Source organism: Chroicocephalus ridibundus, chromosome 2 (assembly GCF_963924245.1).
Source record: "Chroicocephalus ridibundus chromosome 2, bChrRid1.1, whole genome shotgun sequence".
In the NCBI taxonomy this organism is placed as follows: Eukaryota; Metazoa; Chordata; class Aves; order Charadriiformes; family Laridae; genus Chroicocephalus; species Chroicocephalus ridibundus.
Genome location: NC_086285.1, coordinates 39,351,950 through 39,367,340, shown reverse-complemented (window position 1 = coordinate 39,367,340; position 15,391 = coordinate 39,351,950). Strand labels below are relative to the sequence as shown.

The 15,391-nt window shown below is 39.6% G+C and overlaps 1 protein-coding gene across 2 annotated transcripts in view; it reads left to right on the top strand.

Annotated features, from left to right (window-relative positions):
• Nucleotides 1-15,391, top strand: part of RFTN1 (raftlin, lipid raft linker 1) — a 99,546-nt gene that overhangs the window by 40,016 nt on the left and 44,139 nt on the right. For both annotated transcript variants that reach the window (XM_063325145.1, XM_063325146.1), the window contains exons 3-4: nt 550-736; nt 13,778-13,886. In XM_063325145.1, coding sequence (XP_063181215.1) covers nt 550-736; nt 13,778-13,886 — 296 coding nt within the window. The remainder of the gene's footprint in view (nt 1-549; nt 737-13,777; nt 13,887-15,391) is intronic.

Genomic DNA, 15,391 nt, shown 5'->3' with positions numbered 1-15,391 from the left:
GTTACCAATATACCTACAGAGTACTTTAGGCATGTTGGTAGATATTTGATCTCAGCAGCATTTCGCATCAGTGATCTTTTAGTCTGATAATACATCTTTTGTATAGATGAATGCTTCTGCTTATTGCTCTTGAATTTGACGTGTTTTACCTTTATTGAATATCCCCTTTCTCTTGTTTTATATATTTGACTCATGGCTTGCTCTCTTCAACTTGCATTGCTGTGATGACTATTATAACTTAGAATGCCTTTTGACCGACTGCCTTGTTTTTATTAAATCCTCCACTTCATCTCTTGCAGACCGTGTAGTGAATTTGGCATTTTAATGTGTATGACTTCTTGTTTATTTGCACCAGTCTCTTGTGTGATACAAGACCTTCTCCAAGACAGCCTGCTTAAAATCTGAAATACAAAATGGGCCTCAGGAAAGGTCAATTTTTGTGTTAATATTGTAGAGTACTGTGAAGCTTGCTTGACTCTGAAGAGCGTGGATTTTAAAAAACATGATAGTCCAGTGTAGGATTATTGACCGATTTCTTTTTGTTTCCAGCTGAGCTGCCAGGATCATCTGCAATCAAGCTCTCCTCCTTGCGTGATCTTCCAGCTCAGCTGCAAGAATTGTACCAGCAGGGCTTCGTCTTGGCTGCTGTCCACCCTTTCGTGCAACCAACTGATGAAAAAGAGAAATCTCCCCAGGAACAAATCTTCAGGGCTGTGCTTATCAAGAAAACAGAAAGGTAAAGCACTTCCAGTGAACTGGGATAAAAATAGACAATGTGATTTCCTGCTGGGTTTTGACCTACATCAGGAAATTATAGCAGAGTTTACTGTGCAAGACTTGATTTTTTTTTTAATTTTTTTTTTTTTTGTGGGCTTGAATAGGCTTAACTTGTTCTTCGTGTTTACAATTCATCTGCAGTTTGGCAGACAACTCGGAGAATAACAACTTGAAATATGCTCTGTATTTTGGGATGTGTTGTCATGAGAGGCAAAGAAACAAGCCCTGTGCCTGACAATTTGCGAGGATGGTACTGTTGGTACCCTTTAAGAATTTATGAGATTGAATTAAGACAGAAGAAATATTTGCTTAGAAAAGGCATATTTTGTGTTTAGACAGTTAATACAATTAATTTGAGAACTGCCGTACTAATGCATACTTAAATTTATGTGTAGGCTTAAGGCCTTTCTGTCCTCTAAACAATACAAGTTCTTTTAATTTTTCAGTCAGTGCAAACTCCTTAAATAAAAAGATGACTCTCCTGCTTTGTTCGGTCTCTTAAAATGTATTAAGATTGGTTTACGTAATCAAAGTCTGAAGATGAATAAACAAACAGGAATACTGTTCTTTTGTGGTTTAATCTGATTTTTAAAAAAATCAATAGAACGTGCTGTTGAACAGCCCAGAAGAAAATTAAAATGTGAATATTTATCAACATATGTTTATGATTTTTAGTTAGTGGTTTAAAACATGATTTAACATTATCTGACCACCCACAACTCAGCAGCTAGTGCGTTGGTGCAGCCATTCTGTGCAGTTCTCCCACATTAGTTGCATTCCCCAGTCCACCCCTTCTTACAGTGACCCGTACTGAAGGCTGAGGGATAATTAAACCTCCGTTGGCCAATCCTAGTCCCTCTCTTCATGCTGATGCTTGAAGGAAAGGATGTAACTGTTCTGGGTACCTCTTTAAAACTAGAGTAAAACCACCATTCAATTTGTTACAGCCTGGTAATCAATCGGTCACAATTCAGACAGGGTAGGACTTCAGTCTGTGACCTAAGGAAAAAGTTTTGCATTTCCTTGGCAAATATATGTAGGCATTAGGTGTTGCAGGCAATTTTAGCTTCTAAAATAACTCTCAATTTACCTTGACTTGCTTTTAGTTTTATTAAGACAGAACTTCACACTGGCTTGCCTGATATTATTGTTTAAAGGGTTTCCAGTTTTATGGTCAAAACCTAAAATGTTTGGCTGGACTTCTTAAGTAATATTGGGCTGAGCTCGCCTCGTTTTGGGGCCTTACTTTCCCCGCCTACAAAATACCCTGCTGCAAATAATGAAAGTATTTACATGCATAAGTTTGCAATGTTAAGTAAGCGCTTAAGCACTTCTGCTGGATTGGGGCCCAAGGGTTCAGCATCTTCCAGGACTGAGTTGTGAAGGCTTGTCAGGGAAAAGCAGCATCCTTCTTGTCAGAGCGCTCAGTGTGTCGCTGCTGTCTCATACTGTATCCAGTAGTTTACATCTGTGCAGAATGGTTGTGAAAGAGTACAAAATCTTAATTGCCTACTCACTCACTTGGGTGCCAGTGTTTCACACACTTCAGACAGCTGTAAATGACTGTACAAAATTGAAGACAGTAGAGAGTCTTGAACCAATTATTTTTCCTTTTACATTCACACTCCATTTCTTTGCATTCCCTTATCTGTCATTTCTGACTGCCTAGGGAAGCGGAAGAGACTTGGTGCAGTGAGAAGAGAAAAACCAGACAAGTACCAGAAAGGGAAATGACGTCAGTTTGGTGTTTCATGTAGTTTAAATGTTCCTGAGTTTGGCTGAGAGTATGGGAGAAGCCGCTGCCAGAGTGTGTGGGTGCAATGACTGTTTGCTTTGCCAAGACCATTGGAGAGAGATGCGTGTTGCACAGATTTCAGATGACCATGGCCTGCATGGAGACCAGCTGTATTTGAACCATGAGTTTACCCTATTCCACTAACAGCTGGGGAGAAGAAACAAGTGACAGTAGGGGAAAAAAAGACATACTGTTAATTTTTTTAATTAACCTTTCTCATTATACTGTTGATAAAGAATAAATTATACATTTTTTACTGAGGACTATCAGGTCTGTGGCATCTGTAGGCTGTCTCTGTATAAAGCAGCTGAACTCTTGGGTAGAAGTTAAGGTCCGCTTAGGATATTTGTTGATCAGAGGAGCGTTTATTTCTGTTGTAAGATTTTATGCGTATAAGTAGCCCAGCTACAGTTGTAGTATCACTAGTAACATCATTCATGCTCTGAAGTACAATGTGGTCCCCTGCTGTTTTCTGTAGTGGTGGTGCCAGTCGTTCATGGGGAGCCAAGGAGTCATAAAAAGCTGCGTACGCCGGTGTGGGGCCCACTCTCAGGCCTTCCGAGCACTTTCTACAAAACACCTGGGACTGTAGCTCCTTCCTTACTGCAGGTGTTTCAGTGGCTCTAACACTATGCGCTTCATCTGTCAGTCATCCGGCAGGTACCAGCTGTTTTTTCACCTTGCTGTTTTTGTTGCCTGAATGGAATAGAAATGAAATTGTTGTATTAGTGCCTTTTTGGTACAGTAATGTCAATCCTGTGTATACAGAGACAGAAATGAACATTTGAATTAGTCTTTAATCGGTGTTGCACCTTTATACGTCAGTTTTGTGTTTTAAAATGAATACTGTTGACTCACATTTTGAGTATACCGTTTTGAAGGTATCCTAGCTATACTAGCTGCAGCAGATGATGTGCGTCAGGAACTACACGCTGCTACTGAGATTCTCAGTGCCTTAATTTGTTCAAGGAGGAAATGGAAAAGGTAGTGCTTAGATGTGTTATGCATTAAAATTCATGGAAGAAGTACCTGTTAGTGTTATTCTTCCTATTTTGCCATTGTCCTGGAGTTTTAAAATACTTCATGTGAATTTGCAATGTCATTGTACATTTAAGGTGACTTTTAAAGTCACTACAATAGTTTTGTATTTAATCTGTGCTGGTATCTCTGTGGCTTAATTTTCTTAGCTATCTAATCAGTTCCAGTAAATAAGGAAGTAGGAGTCATTCCTACTCTACCACGTTTGAGGAAACGCATTTCTAACATATATGGAAGCTGTAAATATTGAAAAGCAAGGTTTATCCCTTGGAAATGTTAGGGAGAATATGAAAGTAAAGGACAGATTTTTTTATTTTTATTTTAAATCAAAAATACAATTGTTAGCACTGCAAAAAGCGTCGTGTTCAATTAAAGTAAGCGAAGTAAATATAGGAGTGTTTAATTCTTTAGAGGCACTGGGCATGAAGGTGCTCTGCTACGTAGCTGGACGACTCTGCCATTGCTCTCATTAAATTTAATATAATAAATTTAAATATTTCTGGAGCACCTGATTGCATTGTGGACACTAACCAGTTAATTGGAAGCAGTTTGGAAGTCAAAGAGTCAGATAAAGAAATAACAACTTTAATGCTCCTGTCGATACTTTCTCTCTCTCTTTCTCTCTTTAAATTTCAGTGGACTTTATAATTAAAAAGCAGTTGACTGTTTTACTGACTGTGCTGAGTTCTGTGATACTTGAGTTTCTTGGAGAAAGCATCTCATAAAAAAAAAATATGCAAAGAAAAATCTTCAAGCCCAGGGTTTTTTAGGTGAATACGGGGAAGGCTTCAGGTGTGAAGTGTAGCCCCTGGACTGCTGGTTTCACACTGATTTACACCTGAAGACAAGAATCTCAGGAAAAGGTATTTATGGTGGTACCCTAGAAAGCGGGAACGTGTGACAGCGTATCTTTCCTGGCAAGGGGACAGGGGAAGGTCTGTGCATTTGGGAGGTTCTGGCTAGCCAAGATAAGGAGAGTAGCACGTATGTCACTTACGTTCCCCTGAGAAACAGAGATCGTTAGTTCTTCGTGTGTGTAATAACCTTTCTCTCTTTGCCCTTTTATTTCTATACTTGCTAGTTTTTAATATAACAATCTCTGTTTAGGTGTCTCGTGCACGTTACTATTTTGGACAGCTTGGGTCTGTTGCAGATAACCTGTTCCCTGCAAAGAAATCACAGAGTCAGCCCCTGAACAAAACTGTAAAAAAACCATAGCACAAAGCTGCTTTAATTTATTCGCAGCTGCCTGTAGTGTGACACCCCTGTCTGGTATCTTAAAGTTTCAAAATTCATGTCAATTAAAATGTTTTTATTTCCCTTTCTAAATACTGCGCACCAGAAAGCAAAGCTCCATTCTCTTCCACTAGGAAAGATACATGGTGCAGACTCATAAACTGTCTGCTTACAATAGTGTTTACATGTTTGCAGATGCTCCATTTATCCACAGTAGAGTGAAGCAGGGGATATAAATTGAATTCCAGAGGGGTCTTTCTCTCTGTGGTTCCATCTGTGTCTTAGGACATGCCCTTCTACAGGTTTTGCCTGCGATCAATAAAGCAATCATCAGGGAAACATTGCCATGCAGAAGTAGGCTAAGTAGTATGATTCAGAATATTTTTTTTTGAGTAGACTTCTATGTTTACCTCAAACAACTTTGCAGCTGTTTTCCCTTTCTGTAAAATAATGAGGTGTCAGGTGTGCCAGTGATATACTTGATGAGATGATTCTGATTCTATTTCTATAATTTCCCTATATCCATTAATCCTGATGAAATGCAAACATTCATCACTTGGCCAAAAATAACTCTATTTATCTGCAAAGGAATTTGACAGACTGAGTTCAAAAGTTTAATAGTAAAACAGGATTTTTACAGTTTCTTTTTTTTTTTTTTGCTGGTATGCAATGTTAATTCCAAGTTATTTCAATTAATGGCGTCTTCTGAGATACAGCTAGATTTTTGTGTCCTCTGTGTTGTTTAAAGTCTGGATTTACAGAAAATACAGAAAATGGATTTATAGAAAGTCTGGATTTATAGAAGATGTAGCATGATGTGAATGCAAAAGACTGAAACGACTTAAACATGCATTGTGAAATGACTTAAACAAGGCAGTAGTTGTGTTATTTGTTTGATGCGGTTGCAGATTTGCATTTGCCGTTGTCAGGGTCCACTTGGTAATTGCTTAATTATGTTGACCAGGGGTTTCAGGCCGCCAAGTCAGGGGAAATCCTGATTTTTCATACCTGAAAGACCAATTCTTTCACACTGTCTTTTTCCAGTCGTACTAAACTCCCTTTTTAATAGTAGTGAACAGCTCTTTCCGTGAAAGGAAGGAAAACTGTATTACACCAGCGAACTGATGAAGTATGAAAAGACGTAGTTGCTTTGGGAAGAAGCAGCAGCCTCTGGAAGTGTTATGCTTTGTGAGGTCTTGCTTTGGTCCTCTGGCATTTGGATTTGCACATTTGCCTTTTGAAGGCAAAGGAAAATGTAAAAACATCCGGATAATTCCTCAAGTTTCTGATTCTTAGCCGTTTGAGACACTTTCTAGCCCCAAAAAGCTTTTCTTCTCTTCAGGCTTTTTTGATAGGCACTTGAAACAGGGAGTTCTTGCTCTGACTTTGTGTAGAACTCAGTGGATAGAGCCTTGAGCCATGACTAGTGCCTCTGTCTGGCAAGCCTGTCTTTGAGTTTCTGTGGATATTATTTCATTTTCCATGTGAAAATTTTTCATGCCACATTTGACCTTCAGTGGCATATCACTGTGTAAAATATGCGTAGTGGTCTCGAGCTTTCCTGGAGCACGCACTCTGCCACATCAGCTGCATCCACCGCTCTGACGTCATTTGCAAACTTGACAAGAGTTTGCAAATACCCCTCTGTGTCATCAATGAAGATGTTAAACATGACAGGCTCCATGTTGCAGACCCCTGGGTTGGAACTCCACTTGTCACTGGCCTCCAGACAGGGTGTCACCATTAACCATGGAACTAACTGGCTTTTACTCATCTGGTTTTCCAGACTGTAGTACCCTGACTTGGACACAAATAGCGTGGGAGCCAGTGCCAAACCTCTTGCTAAAATTGCCATTGAAGACAGCAACTGCCCTCCCTACACTTGTCCACAAATCCACTCATTTTAACATCAAAGACAATTGGGTTGGTCAAGTATGATTTACCCTTGCTACATCCATGCTGACTATTCCCAGCATCCTTCTCTGTTATGGACCCTGAAATGTGCTACAAAGGATCTCTGTAGAAATACAGGAATTCCAGTTGTAGGCATTTCAAAACAATACAGTCTGATAAAAAATATCAGTGATCTCCTCCAGTGCTCCTGTGCTTGCTTGAGTTGGGGAGAGCGGGTGCTTTGCATTGGTACAATATATTTTTAATTTAAATGTAAATGCATGAATGTGTGTGCATATATATAGCTATCTATTTGGTTTTCACGTAGGATTTGGGCTTGAAGATGGCAAATGTCTGACCTTGCATTCATGAGCGTTAGGATCAAACACATTTTGTGTGCAAAAGTAGTGTGTGTTGTTGCTCTCAGCAGGCTGATTTCAGCTTGCTGAAAAAATAATATTTATTCCATGGCCAAGAGTCAACAGATATATCTTCCTTTAGCTCAAGGGACAATGGCTTGAGTTTTTAAAGCCTGTTATTTGTTTCAAGTTCAAAGAAATACATATTTCCTCAAAACAACTTTCAACATTGACCCAAAATAAATGTTCTTTCATCTGTGTTCTCAAAATTATAAACACCGCATATTAAAGATGCCTATGTATCCATACATGCCCGAACTTTTCTTCAGAAGCTCTATATGCTGTCATCAAAAAAAGTTTATAGATTTTACTAACAAATAATATATATTCCAGTGATAAGGTTTCCTGTGGTAAAGAAAATGTGTAGCTAATAAAGCTAAAAGAGTCAATGTGGGTTAGAGTTGAGGTTGTTACAATACAATATATACCTGCTTTTATTTTTATGAAAAATGGTGTGCTTGTTGGGTGGGCATCATAAAACCTATGGGGTTGTAATCACTGCCCTCATGGTTTTCAGATACTCTAGTTTTGCTAGATTTTTAACCTGGAATTATACAGGTAGCAACTGCTCATGTTAATCACTTTGATGCGGTTTTATTTTTTTGTAATGTAGATCGGTCTGTTATAAATGTACAGTTATATTTTGGACTGTAGAGCTGTTCCTATGTAGTGGAAAATCTCAAAACTGCACTTAGATTCCTAGCAGTGTCTTAATCAAACAGTCATTTGAGATTGTCTGCACTGCTTATGAGTGTGCTTTTGGCTTTCCGAATTCGTGGGCATGGAGAACTTCAGGAAGATTAGGACCAAATGTTGGCTCCCTCATTTCCTTCTTGTATCTGAAAAGGAGTGGAAATCCAGTTTGTAACAGACACCAAGTTGTCAGCTTTAGTAGTTACTGTGTAAGTTACTGGTACTCTGCAGCTGGTTATGGTTTATCTACCATGAAATGGCACTTAACTGCAAACAGCTGTGCAGGAAATGACAGCCTACTGAAACAACCATTGTAAAATATTTTTGGCCAGTGAACTTCCAATTATAAGTGAAAATCTTATTTATTCTATGCATTTTCTTCTTCTTTAGTGGCACTAGAGGTCCTATTTAGGATTCAAGACGCCACTCCTTTTAAGTCTGTGGTCCTCAGCCTTTTCCGTATCAGTAACAGTTGAGGGTACCCTCTGTCCCCGGCCTCGACGTGCCCGCAAATGCCATCCCTCTGCACAGCACCACGTACACTGAAATTCCCTCTGTGCTCTTTGCCACCTTCTGGTTAACATTGTCCATGGTGGTCACCAAGGGTACCTACAGTGACAGAAAAATTCTGCTTTGGGAAAATCGATAAAAGAACGATGAGATATAACAAAGGAAGAAAAACAAATGAAAGCCCAGGGTGAATAAGATGCAGTGAAAATTTCTGTTGGTCTCCACAGTTAACCAGTGGTTATCCTCTCCTGGGGTGGTGGGCAGGAGATGGCCTTTCCCCACTGCAGGCGAAGCGATGGCATTGTTTGCATTGTCCCTTTTGTTCCCTCTCAGGTATCACAAAGCTGTTAGAGAGAGTACAGGGCGTTGTAATGATCCAGGGTGTACCAGCTTCTCTGGTTCATCTTAGCTTCCAAGCAGAGCACAGCATTACTGTATCCAGGTGTTCTTTTTTCAGGACTGGGCCATTTTTAATTAACCCAGGGATTTTTTGTTAGAGGAGCAAAGGTAATTAAAAAAACTCGAATGTTTGCGGACAATGAAGGAAGGAAGATTCAGTTTTCCAACCTGGGAGAAGGAAGAGAAGAGGAAGAAACTGATGACTGTACATCCAGAAGAAAAAGATCTTCCAAACTGTAGGGGCTTACACGTTTTTTTTACTAAACTGATCTCAGCATTTCTCTTTCACTTTCTGTTGAGAAATATTTTATGGTGGGAAAGTGGAAATTAACTTCACTTAAAACCATTGCTCTAATTTTAAAATATTTTACACATTGGACTCTGAGTAACTTCCTGTGCTGTAAAACTGATAAGAGACTCCAGAGTATGGATTACGGGTTGTTTCTCAAATGATTGATATCAGTCCTTTTCCAGAAGAGAACAGGGGGATGGAAGTGCAGGAACAGAATCACAGAATCTTCATGGTTGGAAAGGACCCTTAAGATCATCGAGTCCAACCAAACAACCTACAATCTCTGCCACTAGAGCATGCCCTGAAGTGCCAAATCTAGATGTTTCTTAAATACCTCTAGGGATGGTGACTCAACCACCTCCCTGGGCAGGCTGTTCCAGTGCCTGACCACTCTTCCAGTAAAGTAATTCTTCCTAATATCTAATCTAAACCTCCCCTGCCGCAACTTCAGACCATTTCCTCTGCTCCTGTCATTATTCAGCTGGGAGAAGAGGCCAACACCCACCTCTCTACAGCCTCCTTTCAGGTAGTTGTAGAGGGCAATGAGGTCTCCCCTCAGCCTCCTCTTCTCCAAGCTAAACATGCCCAGCTCCCTCAGCCTCTCCTCTCATGACCAGGTCTCCAGACCCCTCACCAGCCTGGTAGCTCTCCTCTGGACACGCTCCAGCACCTCAATGTCCCTCTTGTACAGAGGGGCCCAGAACTGAGCACAGCACTCGAGGTGAGGCCTCACCAGTGCCGAGTACAGAGGCACGATCACTTCCCTGCTCCTGCTGGCCACGCTGTTCCTGATACAAGCCAGAGTGCTGTTGGCCTTCTTGGCCACCTGGGCACACTGCTGGCTCATGTTAAGCTGGCCGTCCACCAGCACCCCCAGGTCCTTTTCTGCCGGGCAGCTTTCCAGCCACTCTTCCCCAAGCCTGTAGCGTTGCTTGGGGTTGTTGTGACTGAAATGCAGGACCCGGCACTTGGCCTTATTAAACCTCATACAGTTGGCCTTGGCCCATCAATCCAGCCTGTCCAGGTCCCTCTGTAGAGCCTTCCTACCCTCAAGCAGATCAACACTCCCACCTAGTTTGGTGTCATCTGCAAACTTACTGAGGGTGCACTCAATCCCCTCATCCAGATCATCGACAAAGATATTAAATAAAACTGGCCCCAAAACTGAGCCCTGAGAGACACCACTGGTGACCAGCCGCCAAGAAGATTTCAGGACTGAAGTCTGGAGACCTGAGCTCTGCTTTTGCCTTTTCCTTGGACTTCTTTGATCTTGATAGATTTGCGTCTTTTGGGGGTCTTAATTCATAGTCTCTAATGAAGGTGGTCCTAAAAGTAGTCCCATTAAATAAATAAAACAAAAAATATAATAATTTCTGTTCAGTATAGAATTTACCTGTACCTATATTTAGCTACTTCTGTACAGCTATACTCTTTGAGTATAATAATATTCAAAGAGTTTAATGAGAGACTTATAAGATATTTATGAAATACTTTGTGATTAATTTATGAAATGCATTGTTTATTTTATAGAAGCTGGAAATAATTTCTTGCCCACCTGGATTTGCTCAGAAAATTATTTTTGTGGTCTGTAAAATCCACAACCGTTTGTTCTTACGTGAGAAGCTATGGCTTTTGTTTTGTTTGTTTTTGACAGAAGAATAGACTCTTAAATGTTTCCTAAAAAGGTGAAAATTACCCGTGTAGACAAAAACTTGGCTTTAACATATACGGATATATTTTACTTGAAAGCATGGAAAAATACTTTTTGGTAATACAGAGTTCTTCTGTTGGAAGATTTTAACTTAAGATTTTATGGCCTTTAGCAGGATCTGTTATGTGTGTTCTGTGAAATAATGTTCCTAACAGAGTGCAGTGGTATTTGATGCAATTTCTTTTATGAGCTCTAGTGCAGAGGTAGCTCTGAGACTCTTAGAGGAAGAATTCACTGTCTCCTGTTTGCTTAAATATTTACAAGCAGCAAGTGTATTTCAAAGTACTTGTTAAAGGAGGAAAAATAAACAGGTCATTTTAAGCAGTTGCAGTAAGAATCACTATATTTTTACGGATATAATCTGTACCTCAGATAACTCATACTGCTTTCAAAGAAGTTGGAAGTAAGTCCTCTAAAAACGGCACAAAATCAGAGTCCAGGGAGCTGTTGAGGGGGAGGAGAGGAATTAGGAGAAAGTGGTTCAAGGGCAAACTTCCCTCTTCCTTACACCTGTGTATAAAACTCAGCAATATAGGTTGAAAAGAACTTGTTTTTACAAGTAGCTAGTGGGTTTAAACATGAAAATACACTCTATCTCATTCTTTCGGAGCAATTAGAATAGTAAGTTTTTATGTTTGTCACAGCAAATATTTACAGCAGCGCCACAGTTTGCATGGACACCTGATCACTACGGAAGAACAAGCCTTGGTGAAAGAGTGGTCACAGAAATAGCACGGCACATACTTCATTTCTGGGATTTGATATCTTAACTTTGAATTTGAGCCGTATGATTTCAAAGTCTCCAGGCTGGGAATATGGCTGGAAGGGGGCTGTGATGAATGCAGTGGGTTTTCCAGTGAGGGAACTGGAAGAGGTGTTTTGATGCTCACGTTTGTAGAGGCTTAGTGTTGTCCCCCCAGAATGGGTCTGGTTTTCTAAACAGGCTTTGTTTCCTTGCTGCCTGGTCCTGGTAACCCACTTGTGGTTTGTAATTAAACAACAAGCAAAGCACTGGAGAATTGTGTTTGCTCCATTTGATGTGGTATGGACCTTGCATTGCAATATCAAGCAATGTCAAGTGGCAGTTTTGATGGTTTATTGATTGCTAGAGCATTAGAGGGCCCTAGCTCCTACTTGTTTCTATCTGGCTAGATAACATCAGGGCTACATTTCTGGTTATTCATATTCAGATTTTAGAAAAAAATATAAGTATAGTAATAAATACTATAGCAGAGAGACTTTCTTAAGTTTATTTTTATGTTCTTGAATTCATTGAGTTCACCTGTGGTGGAAAATAGAATAGATTATCTTACCTAGGACTTTACCTAGAACAGCAAAAATGGTTGTCCGCAGTTCATGGGTTGTCCCTCACAAAATGATTTATTTTTTTTTCCTGAGAAAGTTGTTCTTTACTGCTTAAATTAATTTCTGTACAACTGTTATAGAGGAGTAGAGGGTAGACCGCTTTTAGTCCCCCAGCAGTGATTTCTGTAAATCCTATAAAGATGTTTGAAGAGTTTCCATGGACACTAACGTTTTGTTAAGATTTTTGTCCAGAACCAAGAGCAAAATGGGACCACAAGTTATGAGAAGAACCTAGTAAGGAGGGAAAAAACAAATATGGAAAGGACTTCAGTGTTCCCAAACAATTTACAGTCTGAAACCGCCTGTCCCACATGTGACATAAGAGAAATGAAGTCAGAGTATAGCCCGTGTGAAAGTACAAAATACAACGTCATGTGATACTTCAGAAAATTTCTGCAGTATTGCCTAGGAAACACACTGCCAGTTTGCAGTCGGCAGCCTACGCATCTCATGGCTCCGAGTAAATGTGAGCGTCTCGGGAAAGCCCCTGGGACCATCTGTAGCTGAAGCGTGCTTTACTTGTGTCACTATCTCAGTCCCCAGAACAGGGCTTTTACACAGACTTGCTTTGGTAAGCCTGCAAAGCCCTTGTTTTGTTGTTTGCTGTTTCCTCAGCACTCTGCATTCAAACTTCTGCACATTTCTTTTTGTCCTGTAGGTACCCAGCGCATCAAGTGACTGCTGGCCAGGGTTAGTTCTTTACTTCAAACTAGATCTTTTCATTCTGCATATAGGATGCTAAGATCACTACTTTGTTTCTAATCCCATGAGTTAATAAGGCTAGCTTTTCTGTTTGTACATTCCTCCGTGTGTTCTCTTAAAGAATTGATAAAACAAATGATTCTCTAGATTACCTCTATCGATTAGGCTTATCAGTTTCCATTCACAGGAGTCCAGAGGAGATGAAAACTGCCTTCAGTAGCACTGCTTTGCAGTGCACGCCTACGGACTGTTTCTCAAGATCATTCAGGAGAACTTCCAAACTTTCCCTTGGCATATTTTGACCCATATCATGTTTCCACAGCACTAGTTTGTTCAGCAATGTATGTGTCAGATGCCATACACTTTGAATTATTTTAAGAGTTAGTATCTTCTGAAAGAGAAGGGGATTCACACATAGCTTTAAGTTTCTCAACAGCAAAGCATAAGGTAAAACTGAAGGACAGACTACTTTGTTTAGTCCCTGATTTTTAAATGTTGACTTAGAATGGTGGTAGATAAGAGAAGGGATTCCTTTAATTACTGTCTGTGAAACACTTCGCGCTGCCCTGTGGGGCTCAGAGCATCTGTCATCCCATTGCATTGGAACCTGCTTTCTGCATATTCTGAGTTACATCACTTGTGCATCTCCTTGGCGTTGGTCTCATAGATGCCAGGCTGACAGAGTGTTTCTTGGACAGACAAAGAAATTTGGAAGTCCCTGAGGCACTCCACCATCCACAGTCGTCGGTTTAATTCCCTTCCCTAGCAAGTACGTGAGACACTGTAGCTGCCGCTTGTCAGAACTGTGTTGAGCTCAATGGAGTGTGAATGTGCTGGAACTGAAGTTTTGTCTGAAGGTTAGCTCTCCGTAGGAAATATTTATAAAGGGGATGTTTGGGTATCCAGTATTAAGACCAGAAACTGATTCTTTTTTTCTGTCTCTTTAGGTCTCCAAAAGGTGATGTCCGTAGTGAAGGATATGTCTTGGAGGTAGAGTGCTGCTCCTATTTAAACCAACTTTCAGACAAAAAGGAGATACCTGATTTTATTAAGAAAGTGAGTAAAAAAAAAAAAAGCAAAAACCAAAACACACTATGCTTTTATTTGCACTATAATTACTGCTTCTAGTTCTGTCAGACAACAGGAATATGTGTACATTTTGTGCAATTGAAACACTGCACTAGAATTTGGTTTTTTGTAATTTTAATTATCTTAAGGGCAATTATACTTCTTGAGAGAAGCAAGTTTGACCATATTACGATGAGAAAATGATTTGTAGTGTCACAGGAGAGTGCCCTCTCACAGATTATATCAACTAAGTTACAAATGTGGAAGACAATCCCATAACGGTATAAATATTTGAAGTTGAAACAATATAGGTGATTTCCATTTTAACATCAAAATATCCCCTTGAATAGTACTGTAGCTAAAAGACCTATTAACTCCTGGAATCCTCCAGATTATTTACATTTTGTTTCAGTATCACATGATGTTAGCAGTTGGAGAATGGTACTTGTAACCTAGATACCTTTGTCATCCAGAATAGTGTTGCTTTCACTAAACTTTTACACATACTGGGGAATTTGAAAAGAACCCTGCAATTCTTTATTGTTGCTTTCTTTTTCAAATTATTTTTGATGCTGTAATATTCTGCCAGACTGGAAATTAGCAGGTTATGTCCATTTTAGTGAAGACAGATTCATTGTGCATGTTTCAAATTTTGCAGCATCTGTTGTGTCCAATTGCGTGTTATAAAAACTAGCACTAAATGCTATATTTACTTAGCCACATGGTACAGGACCAGCCTGAGTAGGCACACTCTCCTAGCTTTAATCCATCTTGCAGTGATGATAGCTAAGAAAATTTTGTAGAACAAATTTCAGCACAGGCTGTATTAGCTTGACAGACTGCACTCATGTTCAGTCTTTCCTTTTTACTATGAATTGTAAAAACTGGATTAAAAGTACTGCAGCTATGAGTATCTGATCATCATCATCAGACTTAAAGATATATAGATTTTGGTATCAGAACAAACTGAACTTTTCTGAACGCTTACTAATATTCCAAAGTTTGAGTCCGAATTTTGTTTCGGGGTTTATTGTGGTATTGCACTTTTATTCTGGCACTATCTTCGATTATGTCAATGTATTCACACTTAGGCAAAACTGGTGTAGTTCTTGTGTACCGGTTCCAACATGTTTGATTTTGTTCTTCAGTTCTTTGAGTCAGACTAGGAATACAGACTTATCTGTCACAACTGGTAGCAAAATTTTATATCACGGCAACAGAAAATTTCTTTGTATTTGTAACTTCAGAAACAGTATGGCTAACATGAAAACAAAATGACAATCCAGGAGTCAGCTTATTTCCATAAATATCCAATTCTGAGACTCTTTAGAATGCTTTTCTAGACATGGAAGTGTTTCTGTTGGTAGAAGCTATTTGATTATGGGGTTATGAAGATACCTTTTTGAAATATAATCATTTAAATTTTAATAGCTAAAATGTATATTTACTGTTTCTCTGTGGCTGAGTATGTCGCTCATCCTCAGATGTTATTT